Source organism: Vanessa tameamea, chromosome 13, assembly GCF_037043105.1.
Source record: "Vanessa tameamea isolate UH-Manoa-2023 chromosome 13, ilVanTame1 primary haplotype, whole genome shotgun sequence".
Taxonomy (NCBI): domain Eukaryota; kingdom Metazoa; phylum Arthropoda; class Insecta; order Lepidoptera; family Nymphalidae; genus Vanessa; species Vanessa tameamea.
In genome coordinates this window covers 5,481,610-5,497,351 of record NC_087321.1, presented here as the reverse complement: position 1 = coordinate 5,497,351, position 15,742 = coordinate 5,481,610, and the positions used below count along the sequence as shown (strand labels likewise).

General features: G+C 31.6%; 2 protein-coding genes across 2 annotated transcripts; both read left to right on the top strand.

Moving 5' to 3' along the window:
• The first annotated feature begins 4,283 nt into the window (after positions 1 to 4,283).
• Positions 4,284 to 6,663, top strand: LOC113397991 (SUMO-conjugating enzyme UBC9-A). Its single transcript, XM_026636546.2, has 5 exons — positions 4,284 to 4,379; positions 4,460 to 4,528; positions 4,601 to 4,684; positions 5,022 to 5,284; positions 6,023 to 6,663. The coding sequence occupies exons 2-5, from the start codon at positions 4,463 to 4,465 to the stop codon at positions 6,087 to 6,089; spliced, it is 480 nt and encodes a 159-aa protein (XP_026492331.1). The 5' UTR covers positions 4,284 to 4,379; positions 4,460 to 4,462; the 3' UTR covers positions 6,090 to 6,663.
• A 1,811-nt stretch (positions 6,664 to 8,474) lies between these two features.
• LOC113397989 (general transcription factor IIH subunit 2) lies at positions 8,475 to 13,577 on the top strand. The gene is made up of 9 exons (XM_026636545.2): positions 8,475 to 8,645; positions 8,786 to 8,987; positions 9,160 to 9,299; positions 9,428 to 9,590; positions 9,901 to 9,999; positions 10,911 to 11,071; positions 11,913 to 12,050; positions 12,820 to 12,928; positions 13,373 to 13,577. The coding sequence occupies exons 1-9, from the start codon at positions 8,584 to 8,586 to the stop codon at positions 13,502 to 13,504; spliced, it is 1,206 nt and encodes a 401-aa protein (XP_026492330.1). The 5' UTR covers positions 8,475 to 8,583; the 3' UTR covers positions 13,505 to 13,577.
• Positions 13,578 to 15,742: the final 2,165 nt, after the last annotated feature.

Below are 15,742 nucleotides of genomic sequence, written 5' to 3'. Positions count from 1 at the left end.
TTTGATGCGCGTCAGATAATCATTATCATTCAACTTAATCTATAGTAATTATTTGTACAACAAACATATATTTATTCCTGAGTAAGTTGGGACCATAGATAATACATATATACTGGTTGGGACTATATGAGATGGATCCTTTTATATTAAAATAAAACTCGCCGCCAAGGCCCCTTCTTTCTAAGAAAAACACAACCAAATAAAATTCCTTCTTAGCTTTCTTAAATTATACGAATAGCCTAAAAACAATATCGTGGTATTTGGTGAGTTTATATTAATAATATTATATTTCATACAATTCAAAATCGTATTTTTTTAGAATTACGCGAATGGGTTAAAAAATGGTTTAGAAAATACAGAGTAGAATTTTTTGAATCCGTTTTGAGCACGAAACAGAAAAGACAGTATTATTATTTAAACAAAAAATAACTACAAATTTAAACAACTTGCTTTAAATTTTCTGTTCAGTGTATATATATTCACTAAATTTTGCTGCTTTTATTCTGCTAATCGTAATCGTATACAACCGGATTAATATCGTATAACATTACGTATTTCTAATCCTTATTTTTAAGTAATAAATAAAATACTTACTTGATTATAAAACTTAACGATTTTTATAGATGGAAACGCTGTAGGTTTTGTGTATCTATATCCTTTATTAGATATGAGAAAATCGTCTTCTAAAAAATGTTCAGAACAAATAGTGTTTAATTTAGATGGCATCCAGTTAATACTACCCGTTGCATCAACCCATATTTCTTTGACGCTAGGATCATTATGAAACCTAAAAAAAGGCATGTGGTATGATAATCACATTGTCATCACTTATTCTTGTTTTTTTTTTTGAAATATTTTATTTCATACTTCTTTACGAACTTTACAGTCAAATTCATATTTTAATGAGGTGGTAATTACTAGTAATACTGGCATACAAAAGAAAATAATCCTAATAAAGCAATTACAATAATTACGTTATTATGTAAATTGTAAAAGATTGATTATATTTTTGCTATAAAGTATAGTATGTAATACCCTTCCTGCTACACCTCTTAACCCTACATTACATAATGTACCATATCTGGTATAATCAAAATAATTAAGTCTACTGTTCGTTTTAAGACGCCTAGCGTAATATGTCAACCGGCAAAATAATCTTTAAAAACTTAGCAACGCTTTAGTAATGGCAAGTGTCACCAAATGGTATTAGCTATCGATTGATATTGTGATTCGTACAAAATTTGAAGGACGACACGAATTCGCGGTTTACGTAAAAAAAATATTTAAAAAATAAATAGTTTTTTGAATATATAGAAGCAGAAAAAAAATTACATTGGAAATAGTGTATATGAAACGAAGGTATTTTTTTAAAATATTACTGTTTTATGTTCTAAAATATCAACTTATTTAAATGTTCCAGATATGGTACACCATGCATTAGTTCACTTCTAACATTTTGTTTCGGTTGGATTTTATTGCAGATTATGGGCACGTAAGGTATTGTCTATCGTGTTGATTGTGCGTTATTTAGATATATCGTCAGAGAGTGAAGACGGTCAAGACTTTTCGAGTGCGGAAAGTGATGATGACGTGGGGAGAATCAGAGAAAGCTTGAACCAAATGAATAAAGATAGTGACTCAAAAATGATATTGCGTCTACCAGATATGCACAATTTTCTTCTACTAATTGTGGTACTACCCTCGTCGACAATGTGAATGAAGAATTAACAAATCCTCAAACCAGCATTTCAGGGCCAAGGACGTCATCACGCCAAAGTAGAAGTTCTTTCACTATGCCAGTTATAAGAAATCGAATTTCGAATAATGTAACTACTGATAAAAGAAAAAAATTAATTTGGAAAAAGAAATCTTTACAGCAGCCACCAGGTCAGACAACATCCCCAATTTTCTTTAAATACAAATTAAGAGCCACCAATCACAAATTTGAATACTCCATTGTAATGGCCTACTAAATCACATAGTTGAAGAAATTCATAAATTCAGCATTCAAAAAGACCCATCTAAACGGTTCTATATCACCACATACGAATTAAAAAGCTTTTAGGTATATGTTTGCGCATGAGCATTGTTCCATTATCTAAAATACGGATGTACTTACTGGGAATCTGAGTTACGTATAGTAAGAGAGACTATGACCGTGAATCATTTTGAGAAGATAAGACGATTCTTCCACTTTAACGACAACTTCTTGCAAGTACTATCAGGTCAACCAGGACATGATCGTCTCCACAAAATAAGACCAATAATCAAAACTTTAAAAAAATGCCAGAATATACTGGAGAGGGAGATATTATAACTGGACGAAGTGTTGTACATAACGAAAACTGCAAATTTCCTACGTCTATATCTTCTCAATAAACCGCACAAATGGGGATATAAGCTCCTCGTGCTATGTGACGATAGAGGCATGGCATACGACTTCGAGATATACTCTGAAATGGAAGGTAATTCTGACTTGAGACATACTAATGAGCCTGACTTGGGCTCAAGTGGAAATATAGTAGTTCGCCTAGCATGTATAACTATTCTGAGATACCAAGCGTATAAATTATTTTGCAAGACAACAATACAAAGACATAAATTGTTTTAATAAATTTCATTCACAAGTAGAGCTATTCTTATTGTAAAACTAAATAAATGATTATGTTCATTGTCCCTAATTAAGAGCCAAATATGAGTGTTAATGCATACTGTACCACATATGGAACAGAATTGAAAAAATAAATATCTACAAAATCAATGAATTTTAATTGTTATTATTATTATTATTTATCATGTCTAGACATTATATAGAAACAAATATATTTCTTTGACACGATTAAAAAAAATCATGCATTGTAGGGTTAAAATAAATTTCGTGGATGAATATTAAGATACCTATTTGTATCGTAATATATGTAAATCATAATAATTACAAATTATCAACCGTAATTTATATTTATTGAAAATTCTGTACCTGCATTATCCGTGTTGATCAAAATATAATATCTACAATATTACTTGTAAAATTACAATCGATTACTTTTAACTAACTATGTAAAGACATATACACTGTTTTCAAATTACGAATCTCGGATATAAATATTTGATATGTATTGTTGTGTTTAAAATTAATGATGTTGGAAATTTAATTCTTAAACAACATTATATAATTTCCATGAATATAAATAGATTAAGTGATTTTTTCTAGAGATACCTACACGATTATTAACCCATATTTACTGAAATTTATATCACATACTATTACATATTCTGCTCTCACATAAATATATTTATATAAAATAGAAATGAAACGTCCCTATAAATTAATCGAATGTTAACTTTTTATATCCTATTGAAGTAGAAATTTACCACCAATCCAAGTATAGTCCAATTAAGTCATATGGCTTAAATACGTTTGAAAAGCAAGGACCAGTAGCGGTTATTTAATTTGTGAAAAAATATAATATAAAATTGAGTATTCTTTAAATAAAGTGAGTACATAAGTATCCTTTACAATTAATATATTTCTTTCAAATTAGCATTGCTAATTATATTTTTGGATTGCATAATTAGAAATGAAATGGTCTGTTTATCGCTATTTAAAAAATGTTCTATATAATTTATAATAATAAACAAAAATTAAAGTGTCTATGAGGCGTTTCTAAATAATATTTAAAGTTAACACGACTATTTGCATTTTCTTAAACCAAAACAATAATTACTTTTGTTACTGTCAGTCTGTCTTGTCATAATGTACAAGTATATGTACAACATATTATACATATATGTTAAGTTGCGTAGACTAGATGCGAAGACTATAAATATGACATATATTTTTAAACAAAATGCCACGAATTTGTAATATCAGCAATCTTTCCTGGATTTCTTTTTTGCATTTTTATATAAATTGACTTTAAGCATCGTAAATACTTTTATAGGCGAAGTGGTTCAGTGAAGAAGCAAAAGGGATCTTGCCCAGCGTGTAGCCACGTGGAGGATTAAACAGCAATCTATTTTTTTTAGAATAAAGCAGGTATTTCTTTGATTGATTTTTACCAAGTAGAATTTTCGCTTAAAATAGTGCTTAATTAGTTTATACATTATTTTACATTTAAAAGTAGATTCAATTTCAAAATAAGGTGTTGAAGGTCAATTTATTCGATATATATATATATATATATGTTACTATTGTATATTTAGTTCTTGTTATTTTAATTTTTATTTTAAATAAAATTGATTCATTGTCACTGATTCTGATGTTAGCTTTTTCTTTTGCTAAATAAATATTTTTTATCTGTGGAGTAGTACTTGACGCATCGTGGGACGCTTTTATTCGCGCTGTATAATTTATTTTTCATATTTGTTTCCTAGAATTTGTACGTGTATAATATGAAATTGTTATATCGTAAAATATATTTTGTATAAAATTTTATTCTATAATATATCGTTTTTACAGATAATGTCGGGCATAGCCAGCGCACGTTTAGCCGAAGAGAGAAAAGCTTGGCGCAAGGACCATCCCTTTGTAAGTCATGTCCTTTGCTGAATATTACTTACGTTTGACTTCTCATTTTTAATAGATTTGTTGTTGTTTTAGGGCTTCGTTGCGAGACCGATGAAAAATCCTGATGGATCTTTAAATCTTATGACTTGGGAATGTGCAATTCCTGGTAAAAAAGGGGTTAGTATGTTAAAGATTTCTGGACAATGTTTTTTTTAATTTAATTTATTTATCTTTGAGCTTTAAGAAGTGCCTTTTTTAAGGTTTCTAGATAAGTTTATTCTTATACAAAGTTATCTCTATTAGATATAGTATAATTTAGATATAGAGCAACAAATTTCTATGTAATGTTATTCAATTTATTTATTTCCAAATAAAATTACTAATATTGTTTACTGATTATTGTTTATGTGTTTTTACTGTGTACAGTTTAACATGTAGTAATAATTGTGTATAATGTTACTTTTAATATGAATATGTTTCATAATATAATTTATTCATTACTTTTGCTTTGCAGACACCATGGGAAGGTGGATTGTATAAATTGCGTATGATTTTTAAAGATGATTATCCATCCAGTCCACCAAAATGCAAATTTGAACCACCACTGTTTCATCCCAATGTGTACCCTTCAGGCACAGTTTGTTTGTCACTTCTTGATGAAGAAAAGGATTGGCGTCCAGCAATAACAATAAAACAAATCCTTCTTGGAATTCAAGATCTGCTTAATGAACCCAATGTGAAAGACCCCGCTCAGGCAGAAGCTTATACAATCTATTGGTTTGTATTTATAAATATTTTATAATTTAGAAAAACTTAATATATATGTCCTGTATAAAAATTAATCCATCAATTGGAATCAATTCAGTTTATTTTTTGTTTATACCAAGCTAGAAATATTATATTTAAAAAATAAGCAAAGATTTTTTTAGGTAAAATTTTATAAAAAAAAAAATTTATACACTACACCTAATCCTAAACTTCTGCTACATATTTAGCTCAGTGTTTGCAGATTTGTAAATTTTACTATATTATGTCTTGTGACTTGAGCAACTCCAAATAAAGCAAACAAAACTATACTACTAATATCAACTGTGATATCACTTCCAAAGTTCTGATTACAGCTTTGTTTTGAGGAAATTAGTTACAAGTAGTGTTAAAGTAATTACTGTTATATTAAAGTATTCAGTAAATATTTTAACAATATGTAATAAATATATAAAATAAATATAAACACTTTTTTTTTAAATTTATTATTCATTATTATACATATATTTATTATTATATCACAGATTATCAAGATCTTTACTGATTATATAGAGTAAATTAGATCAAAGTCATAATAATTGTCTCTGTTGCAGTAGACTACCTTGTATTTTTTAATTTATAATAATTGTGTTTAGAAAACATGAGTTATATAGACATAAGTTTTTTTGAAGTTTATTGTAGTGATATAAACTTTGGTTTATTGAAAACAATTTTTTAAAATAAAATAATCAAAATTTTCTTTATTTATAGTCAAAATCGACTAGAGTATGACAAGAGAGTTAGAGCACAGGCCCGCGCTATGGCTGCTACGGAGTGAAGAAAACACATTCCTTACAGCAGTGGTTTGGAGAGACCATCTAGGTAGCAGGAACCTAGTAACATTCCTGTATATCATAGAAATGCAGTCTCATTGGCAAGTTTAATTATATACAAGAATAAAAAATTCAATTGTCTGCTACAAAGCTGGTTTTTGGAGGAAATTAGTTATAAGTAGTGTTAAAGTAATTACTGTTATATCAAAGTATTCAGTAAATATTTTAACAATATGTAATAAATATATAAAATAAATATAAACATTTGTGTAAATGTTTTGAAAACCATTTGTAAGTACTGCTCGCTGAAAACAATCTAGCATTATTAGTAATTTTTAAGTGTTTTAATTTATTCAGGGAAATATCATTTGAACTCTGACATACTATGAACATTATTCAATAAGTAAATTGTAAGCATGTATGCCGGTATTAACATTGCTGTAAATCATTAAAATTCTTATGAAGTTTGCTTTGTAAACTTGTAATATGTATGTATCATCTCTTGCAAAAGAATCTACATTTAATTTTAAACTATTTTTGTATCTTTACGTTAGATTTAATAAACAATGAATAAATTGATTAAGACTTTTATTGATATCTATATTCATATTCGTAGATTAATAACTTTACTGTGCTATATGTTTTGTTATACAATTTATATTTATCCTAGTGTATTTGATGAAACCAGCACTTGTTTGTCAGTTGTTTTATAATACGTAAAATATATAAATATATATAAATATTTTTTTGCATTCGCATGACATTTGAAGACTCAGGTTCAGTAGAACGTAATGAGTAAATACTCTTGGCACTGAGGATAAAATAATAGGCATGAGTTTGACGTATCGAAACACATCTAAAATCTGATGAGATCGGAATATCAGATTATTTGATATCGATTTGATGTTGATGGGTAACCGTTTTCACCACATCTAAAACAAATATGTTTATTGTTCTGGTTCTACATACGATCTTTTATGTGTTTCGATTCATCGAACACATACTATAAAATTAAAATAGTACTTTGTACTTATAGGCTGTAGCCTGCAGATAAGTGTTGCATATCGATCGACAGTCTATCGATAGTTAAAGTTTTAGCGATAGTATCGATAGCTGCCTATGAGCAATACTATTGATACTATCGATAGTATTGCAAAAACCGTTACTTTTAACCTTAACTATCGATATCCAATAATTTTTCGAAAGTAATACTTTCTCAAGATAAATTATTTAGTAGGCCAGCTAACGATATTATATTTTAATAATTTTAATTAAATTTGCGCCAGTAAAGAGAATTAATAAATTTAGAACTCTTTCTTGGATTTATGAAAAAAATATTAATGTAGGGTACACATTAATGTTTTTTGCATAAATCTCTAGTTTAAAAATAGTGTGTTTTCTTGTAGAAGTGTAAAATTTACATAATTACATACGACCATCGATGTCCAAAGACGCACTTCAAAGAAATAACAATATTCAATGATAAATCAGGTCCTCGATTCAAAAAACATTAAGGAAAGCTTTGACTTCGTCATTATCCTTTTCTCAAAATTCATTCAAAGACTATCGATAGTCCAAAACTATCGATACTATCAATGGTAATTAATAGTATTGCTCACGGAGAGCTATCAATAGTACTATCGATATCCTGAATAGTTTTTGAGGTCAACTATTGTAAAAGAAAGTTATTTGTTAATTAATTTCTGATTGTTATTTGTACAGCGTATTTATATGAGTTGTAGGTATCACTCTCCAAATTAATTAATAACGTTTTTCTTTATTGGTTAAGTTCAGCAGTGAATGTAAAACAATACTGTAATGTAAGATAATGTTTTAACAATGTTTCCGGTTCCAGTGTATCCAGAATTGAGCTTAACTTTCCCGCAAATGTTTTCTTTTTTTAATGTTGCCCGCTTCAAAAATCATAGCAACAACATTATCGATAGTCAAACTATCGATAGTTCTGCAACACAGCTGTAGCATAAGTACAACCCTTAAAATATAAAAAATCTTAATGAAACTCCGTTTCCTCTCTCTACATTTTAGTTTTCTATCATTTATTATATGTTCATTGAAGTGAAAAACTACTATTACTTACTTATGCAGGCAGCGACAACAAAACTGCTTGAGATCAGAGTTAACGCCTTTATTTTATCGGCTGACGACAATCAGAAATGTGTTACGGGCAACATTATATTGACATTTTGTAATTTCTAACAAATTTGACAAAAAGATAAATTGTTTTTTCTTGTCTCTTGTCAATGTCAAAAACAATTACTATTTATAGTTAGTAATAGTAATAATTTTCGTTTTATCACAAAATGTTTTTTATGTTTGTGTGTCTAATATAAATTGCCAAAAAATTTAAATTAAATTTAATATCAATCTATTAAAAACTCTGCTGCTTATATATTACAACTCATAACCAGTTAATCAATACCCGGTGTTTTCATTAAGGCTTATTCTTTTTAAATATCTTATTTGAATAAAATAAATACCATGGCAGATGATGAACAAGACCCAAAAGAATATCGATGGGAAACGGGCTATGAAAAAACTTGGTAAGATTTAACATTCGTTCTCATTGAATGGAGAACTATTTTTAATATTGTTGTTTTATTTATATTTAGCTGATAACTCGACCAAACATATTAAAGGCCTAAAAATAGTTCATTTTTAAGTATGTTCTTTTTAAATTTAGGGAGGCTATTAAAGAAGATGAAGACGGTTTGGTCGAGGGTTTGGTGGCGGAGTTTGCACAAAAAGCGGCTCGAAAAGCAGCGACTCCACGTCGCGGTCCTGTTAGACTTGGCATGATGCGCCATTTACTTGTAGCAATTGATTGTTCAGAGGCAATGAATTCACAGGATCTAAAACCCACTAGGTTTTTGTGTACTCTTAAAGTAAGTTAATTTTCTATAGTCTAAAAATAATAATTGTTTTATACATAACTTGTATAATATGTAAGAGATTTAATTAAATTTAAAGGTTGAAAAATCTATACATACTTTATTATGTTAAACTACAATTGTACCCATCTAAACTTGTATATACGACATTTATATAATATTTCAGTTGTTAGAAAATTTTGTAGAAGAATTCTTTGATCAGAATCCATTAAGTCAACTTGGTATTATAGCATTGAAAAACAAAAGGGCTGAAAAAATTACAGAATTATCAGGAAATGTTAGAAAACACATTAAAGCTGTTCAAGGGTATGTATGAACACAGTTTGTACTATAATACAAAATCTTAAATCATTTAAAAATAAATCTCGCATTGATATATACTGAGTTTTTTTTGTTATAATAATGGATTATTCATTCTTTAAATCAACTTGCAGGTTATCTAATTTAGCTTTAACAGGTGAGCCATCATTACAAAATACTCTGGAAGTTGCTGGTAGGACATTAAGACCTCTTCCCGGCCATGCATCTAGAGAACTTCTCGTGTTATTTGGTTCTTTGACAACATGTGATCCCGGTGACATAAGTGGTACCATACAGGTATAAATATATGTAGAACACTTTACACTTTTATACAAATGTTGTGCCTGAATTATAAAAAAGTGTATTGTATTTTCGAATTATTGTTTTTAATTCCTTTAAAGCTTAGTACAATTATATAATATTTGTATACAATTTCAACAAAATTATTGTATTTCTTAATTAACATAAGACATAAGCAATCTTGATCCATGCAGTCATTCATCTCATGCTTGGTGGTGAAGGAAAACATAGTGAGGAAACCTGCATAGGATAATAAAGTGACAAAAGAACTATTGATTTTACTAATATTGGTAAGTTATGTTTTTAGACTCTCAAAACTGATGGAATACGGTGTTCTGTCATTGGGTTGGCAGCAGAAATAAGAATTTGTAAAAAATTATGTCAAGATACTGGTGGAGAATATGGGGTATGTAAACTTTGCATACTATAAAACAAAGTCGCTTACCGCTGTCTGCCCCTGTGTATGCTTAGATCGCTAAAATTAAACAACGGATTTTGATGCAGTTTTTTTAATAGATAGATTGATTCAAGAGGAAGGTTTATATGTATAATACATGTACAATATAGTAGAGACATACTGATAATTTTACAGGTTTCTAAAGTAATGTAAATAAACACTTTTGCGCTTACATAGCAAACGCTGGCTAACTCTACGAGGAAGATTAAAATAATGTACTACAGTATTCTAGTACACCTTAAAAAGGTCTTCAAAAAAGTCCGCGATGGTTTATGTCTATCTTTATCTCTTAGGGATAACCCACAATAACCATTTTTTATCCTTTACTTTTTACGAGAAATAGTGGCCTATTTTCGAAGCGATTTTAAGCAATACAGCATTAATCCTTATCCAATTAAGTACCTTAAATATATTGTGCATTTAATATAGATCAATATGGCCCTCTACAGCGTGTAATTTAAATGAATATTTTCGAATATATTACAGATTTAAAACGCAGGGACATCGCGATTTGTATTGTCTAATGACTGAAAAACTGTAAGGCGGTGTAAGACATTCTGTAGTATATTTAGTATCAGCATTGCACCCGCGCGAAGCCGGGTCGAGTCACTAGTATTTATTATAATATATTTCCTCTATTATTAAGGAGAGGGCTTGTAGCAACTCGACTCTGGATATTGAAATATTCATGGCTAATTCGATCTTCCTTAAAAGGTCGGCTTTAACCCTCCAATCCTCTATCAAGATCTAAATGTAATAGTTACTAAGCAATCTCGGCTCTAAAGAACTAGTCAACGTTAATTTATAATTTCTATATGAAAAAAATCTATATGATTTATACAGTAAGCAATGTTGTGCAGGTGGTGTTAGATGACGTGCACTACAGGTCTCTCTTGCTAGAACAGACTTCACCTCCCGCAAGAGCTCGGGCCTTAGATGCTGGACTTGTAAAGATGGGTTTCCCGTACACACCACCAGTAGCTCAGCCTGATGCTGATCCTCCAATTACTGTATGCATGTGGTAAGTTGTTTGACTCGATGAAACATTTTATAGTACATAATTCAAATTACAAAATTACATGTACAGTGTACACGTCATAATCTATACTTATAAAAATAACCTGCCCTGATTGACTGATTCATTATCGCCAAACGTAAACTATTAAAGTTAGGGCAATGAAAATTTGGTGAGTAGGATCGTTTTATTGGGTAGACAGCCACTAAGGAAGGGATTTTGGAAATTCTACACCTAAGGGGGTGAAATAGGGATTGAAAGTTTGTATGGAAGTCCGTCATTTTTTGAAACATGAACCTTTATTTTTGGGATCCTGTTTACAAATGAAAAGATACGTATTTAAGCGTTTCTGGATATTGATATTGACTGATATTGTTATGAAATACACACCAATGTGGTATACAAAGAGGTCATCGTAATATCATCGTAGTATTTTAGGTTTATCTGTAAGTATATTCAACTTCCACGCGAGCAAAACCGCTGTCAACATCTAGTCCGTAATAAAATGAAGAAGCAGACACTTACGTTTCGAACTTCCAACACTATTAATGTCCGTTCCACTCAACGAGCTCTCAAAGGAAATTGCCCCTGTGCGCACCTTAGTTCATGCACGTGACCTTCTTTAGCCAAATAAATTCTTAGGATTGTCTTACATGCCGGATCCGGCTCGCTCCCTAGCCGCGTGCATCACCAATGAAATGAAATGGGCGACAGATCGATTGTCTCAATCATCCGTCACTATAAACTATACCATACAACATTGCATTCCACAGTTTTTGTCTCATTAACGCGACAATAAGAAGCGATAGGCTGTTTATGTATAATGAGAAATCGTGTGCTACGCCAGCCACCTGGAGGAGGGCGACGGCGAGGGCGAGGGCGGCGAGGGTCACGTGTGTCCGCAGTGCCGCAGCAAGTACTGCGCGCTGCCGGCGCAGTGTCGCACGTGCGGCCTCACGCTCGCCTCCGCGCCGCATCTCGCCAGGTGATCCGCACTCCGACCGCACAGCCAACTCACCGACGTGTTCACAGGCTGACTGTCGACCCTCTTTTCTCGATTCGTATTCCTCGCAACGAAAGACGCGGTGACTAAGAGTTATTTGAAATTTAACGTAACGTTGGTCCGTTACAGATTTAACATATTTTGTTCTTTCCGAAGGGTTTAAGGCAATCAGACCCATACGGTCGCGCGGTATCCTTCGCTTAGACACTTTTCCGCAATAGGCTATTTGACAATGCGAAAAATAAAGTGTCAATTATTGTAATCAGTATATATTAAGAGTTTAAAAATGGTTATTTATTAACGAAAGTTGAAAATAATAATTCACTTATTCAAAAATCCATAAATAAAAATGCATTTTTTTAAACGCTTGTCACGTGACACAAAACGCTCCTGATTGGCCGGATGATGACGTCACTTGCTTGTTTCGTTTGCCTACTGTTTGTGGATTATATGTGGCACAGATTACAATACAGGCAAGTGACGTTACCGACACCGTTGCAGCGCCATATTGTCTAAGTAGCGTTTTCGCGCGCTATTTTTTGACATTTTTAATTTTATATTTTTTAGTAAATATGTACAAGAATTAAAATAAAAACTTTTACTGGGTTCCTTAACCTCTATTAAATAATATAAAATGGATATTAAAAACCAGTCAAATAGCCTATTGGCTGTTGAGCTTAATCCTAAAAATTTCGTGTATCTAAGATTTAGGAGCAAAAATATATCGAATAACTATTTATTGTATTTACAGATCGTACCATCACCTTTTTCCTGTAGAGCCGTATGAAGAGATAAAAAACGAAGGACAAGCACAGTTCTGTTTCTCATGCTTAAGATCTTTTACAGATCTCGACAAACAGGTTAGTAAATAAAACTGTACAATATTTAGACATAAATTATCTCGTTAGTCTCTAGCTGTTTCTGCTGAAGGTTATGGGGTTTTAAATTATACGTATCTCTATTATTATCACAATAAGTTCTATATATTACAAACATAGCTTTCTTGCATACTTTCAAATATTATATACACTAATCGATCGTGACTAAACTAATCAAAGACATTTAGATTTCCCCCTTAATAAATACTTACTACTTTTTAACTAGTTAGATATATTCCTAAAAATATAATTAATCTTATTATGTTCTGCCGCTTTGAGAATGCGTTCCTGACAGATCCGATACAGATAATAATTACCGTTTATATGCCGGCGGATTAAAACTACATAGTGTCAATATATAGTTACTACTGTTATAATCTAGCGCTTAATTGAATTCTGATCGAATCGGAATCTAAACTGTCGCAGCTGTTCCGCTGCGCGCGCTGCCTCGAGCACTACTGCTGGGAGTGCGAGCACGTGGTGTCCAGCTCGCTGCACGTGTGCGCGGGCTGCGCGTCCCGCCCGCACCTCTACCAGCGGCTGCCCAGCGCCGACTGACCGCAGGCTAACTTCAAATTCGTCTGAATGAGGCTCAATGTCGATGATGAACTCCTAAAGTACACCCTGTTCGGCAGGAAATCTCAAATATAAGTGATTTGAAATTAATGTCATCAAGCTATTTTGGGTTTTTTTTTCCGATAGCATTACATGGTATGAAACAAATTCGCTTAACGCTGTCTGTCTGTTCCTGTGTATGCTTTGATCTTTTAAATTACGCAACGTATTTTGATGCGGTTGATGATAGATTGAATTGAAACGCTGGCTGAACCCTACGAGATAGATCAAAATAATGTACTACAGCATAGTACACCTTAAAAAAGTCTTCAAAAAACTCCGCGATGGTATATATATAGTATAGGTACAGGAATAACCCACAATAACCATTTTTTTTCATTTACTTTTTACGAGAAATATATATATATAGGCTTATTTTCGAAGCGATTTTAAGCAATCCAGCATAATCCTTATCCAATTAAGTACATTGTGCATTTAATATAGATCAATATGGCCCATTATAGCATGTAACTTAAATGAATATTTTCGAAGATATTACAGTTTCAAAATGCAGGGACATAGCGGTTAGTATTGTCGAATGACGGGGAAACTGTGAACGTTGTGTATACTATACATACTGTAGTATATTTAGTATCAGCATTACACCCGTGCGATGCCGGGGCGGGTCGCTTTTATTTGGTAAAAAAATATCTATTCTGTCAATTGTCGGAAGGTTTAGTCCGCTCCGTCGTCAGGGAGCACTGCGCGTTTGTTAGTGACCGAACGGTCTATTGGGTCTAGTCTAATACTTCTCAATGCATGTTTATATCTGACACGTTTCTAGCACAGTTTATTTTTTATCTTTTCCTCTATTGGTTTACATGTTTGAATATATTGGATAATCTTTGTCGGCATATCGGTTGTACTGCTTATTCTTAGGTAAATCTAGTAAAGAGTAAGCGAAATAGCATACAATCAATATATCTGTAATGCATGTAATTTTCGTGAAATAATATGTTTACAAGAAAATACGAATTAAATCATTTGCCAAACACAAATAATTATTAAATCATGTAAACAGAGTACGTATTTAAATAACAATGCCTTTTTATGACTCACCTAAACCAAAAATGACAGAATTTATTAGGAATGTTTAGCTGCTTTCAACAACTGTCGGTTCCTCTCGGTCGCTCGCATTGGACTACATGAGTTGTGGTCAATTGAGCGTAACTTAGTGCGTAAAATCTCTGTACTGGACAGCACGTCTAGTAGTATACATATAAGTCACTACACAGTACTGTGAAAAACACAGATGAACTATTATTAATTGGAGAACGGGAACCACACGATTATTAAAACTGTTATGCACGGGGTGATACGCTGTTGATACGTACTAGTGAGGATTATCACATAATAGACCTTATTGTGGTCAGACTCCTCTATAGTTGAGGATAAAAAATAGGATCGGTGGCTGATTGCGCCTGTAATATTAGTAAATTGGTTAGAACTTATAGTTATTTCGCTGATCACGAATATAAATTGCAAAAAAATACTTCTGCAAAGGTTATTTTTTGAGACGAGAACAATGCACGTTTCCAAAATATGATGGTTTCGACAAACGTGTGAAAAAACCTTTATAAAATACTTATGTAATTTTGTACAAAATCAGCCAATTAACGCGTGAGTAGGCGAGATCGCATCGATTCAAACTATACTTGTAGTTTTTCTTCAATTCTTTTATGAGCAGGTGGTTTTATGAACGTTTTGACATATCAGAATTAATTCCAAGTGTTGCAAATATTTAATGAAAAATGCCATTGTACAAGTCTTAATCCATACTTCCATACTAATATTATAAATGCGAAAGTAACTCTGTCTGTCTGTCTCGCTTTCACACCAAAACGACTGGACCGATTTAAATGAAATTCGGTACACAAATATTCTAGAGCCTGAGAAAGGACATAGGCTACTTTTTAATTGGAAAAAGTGCTGTAAAGTTTTGAAAGGGGGTGAAAGGTTGTAAGTTGTTGAAAATATTGTAATTTTTAGAACTAAAAGCATAAAACTTATATTTTAGGCTATATATAACATATCATGACACCCACTAAGAAGGGAATTTTGGAAATTCTACCCCTAAAGGGGTGAAATAAGGGTTGAAAGTTTTTATGGGAGTCCGTCATTTTTTAAGGTAGAAGCTAGAAATTTTATTTTTGGGATACCGATTAAAAATGAGTTGATACG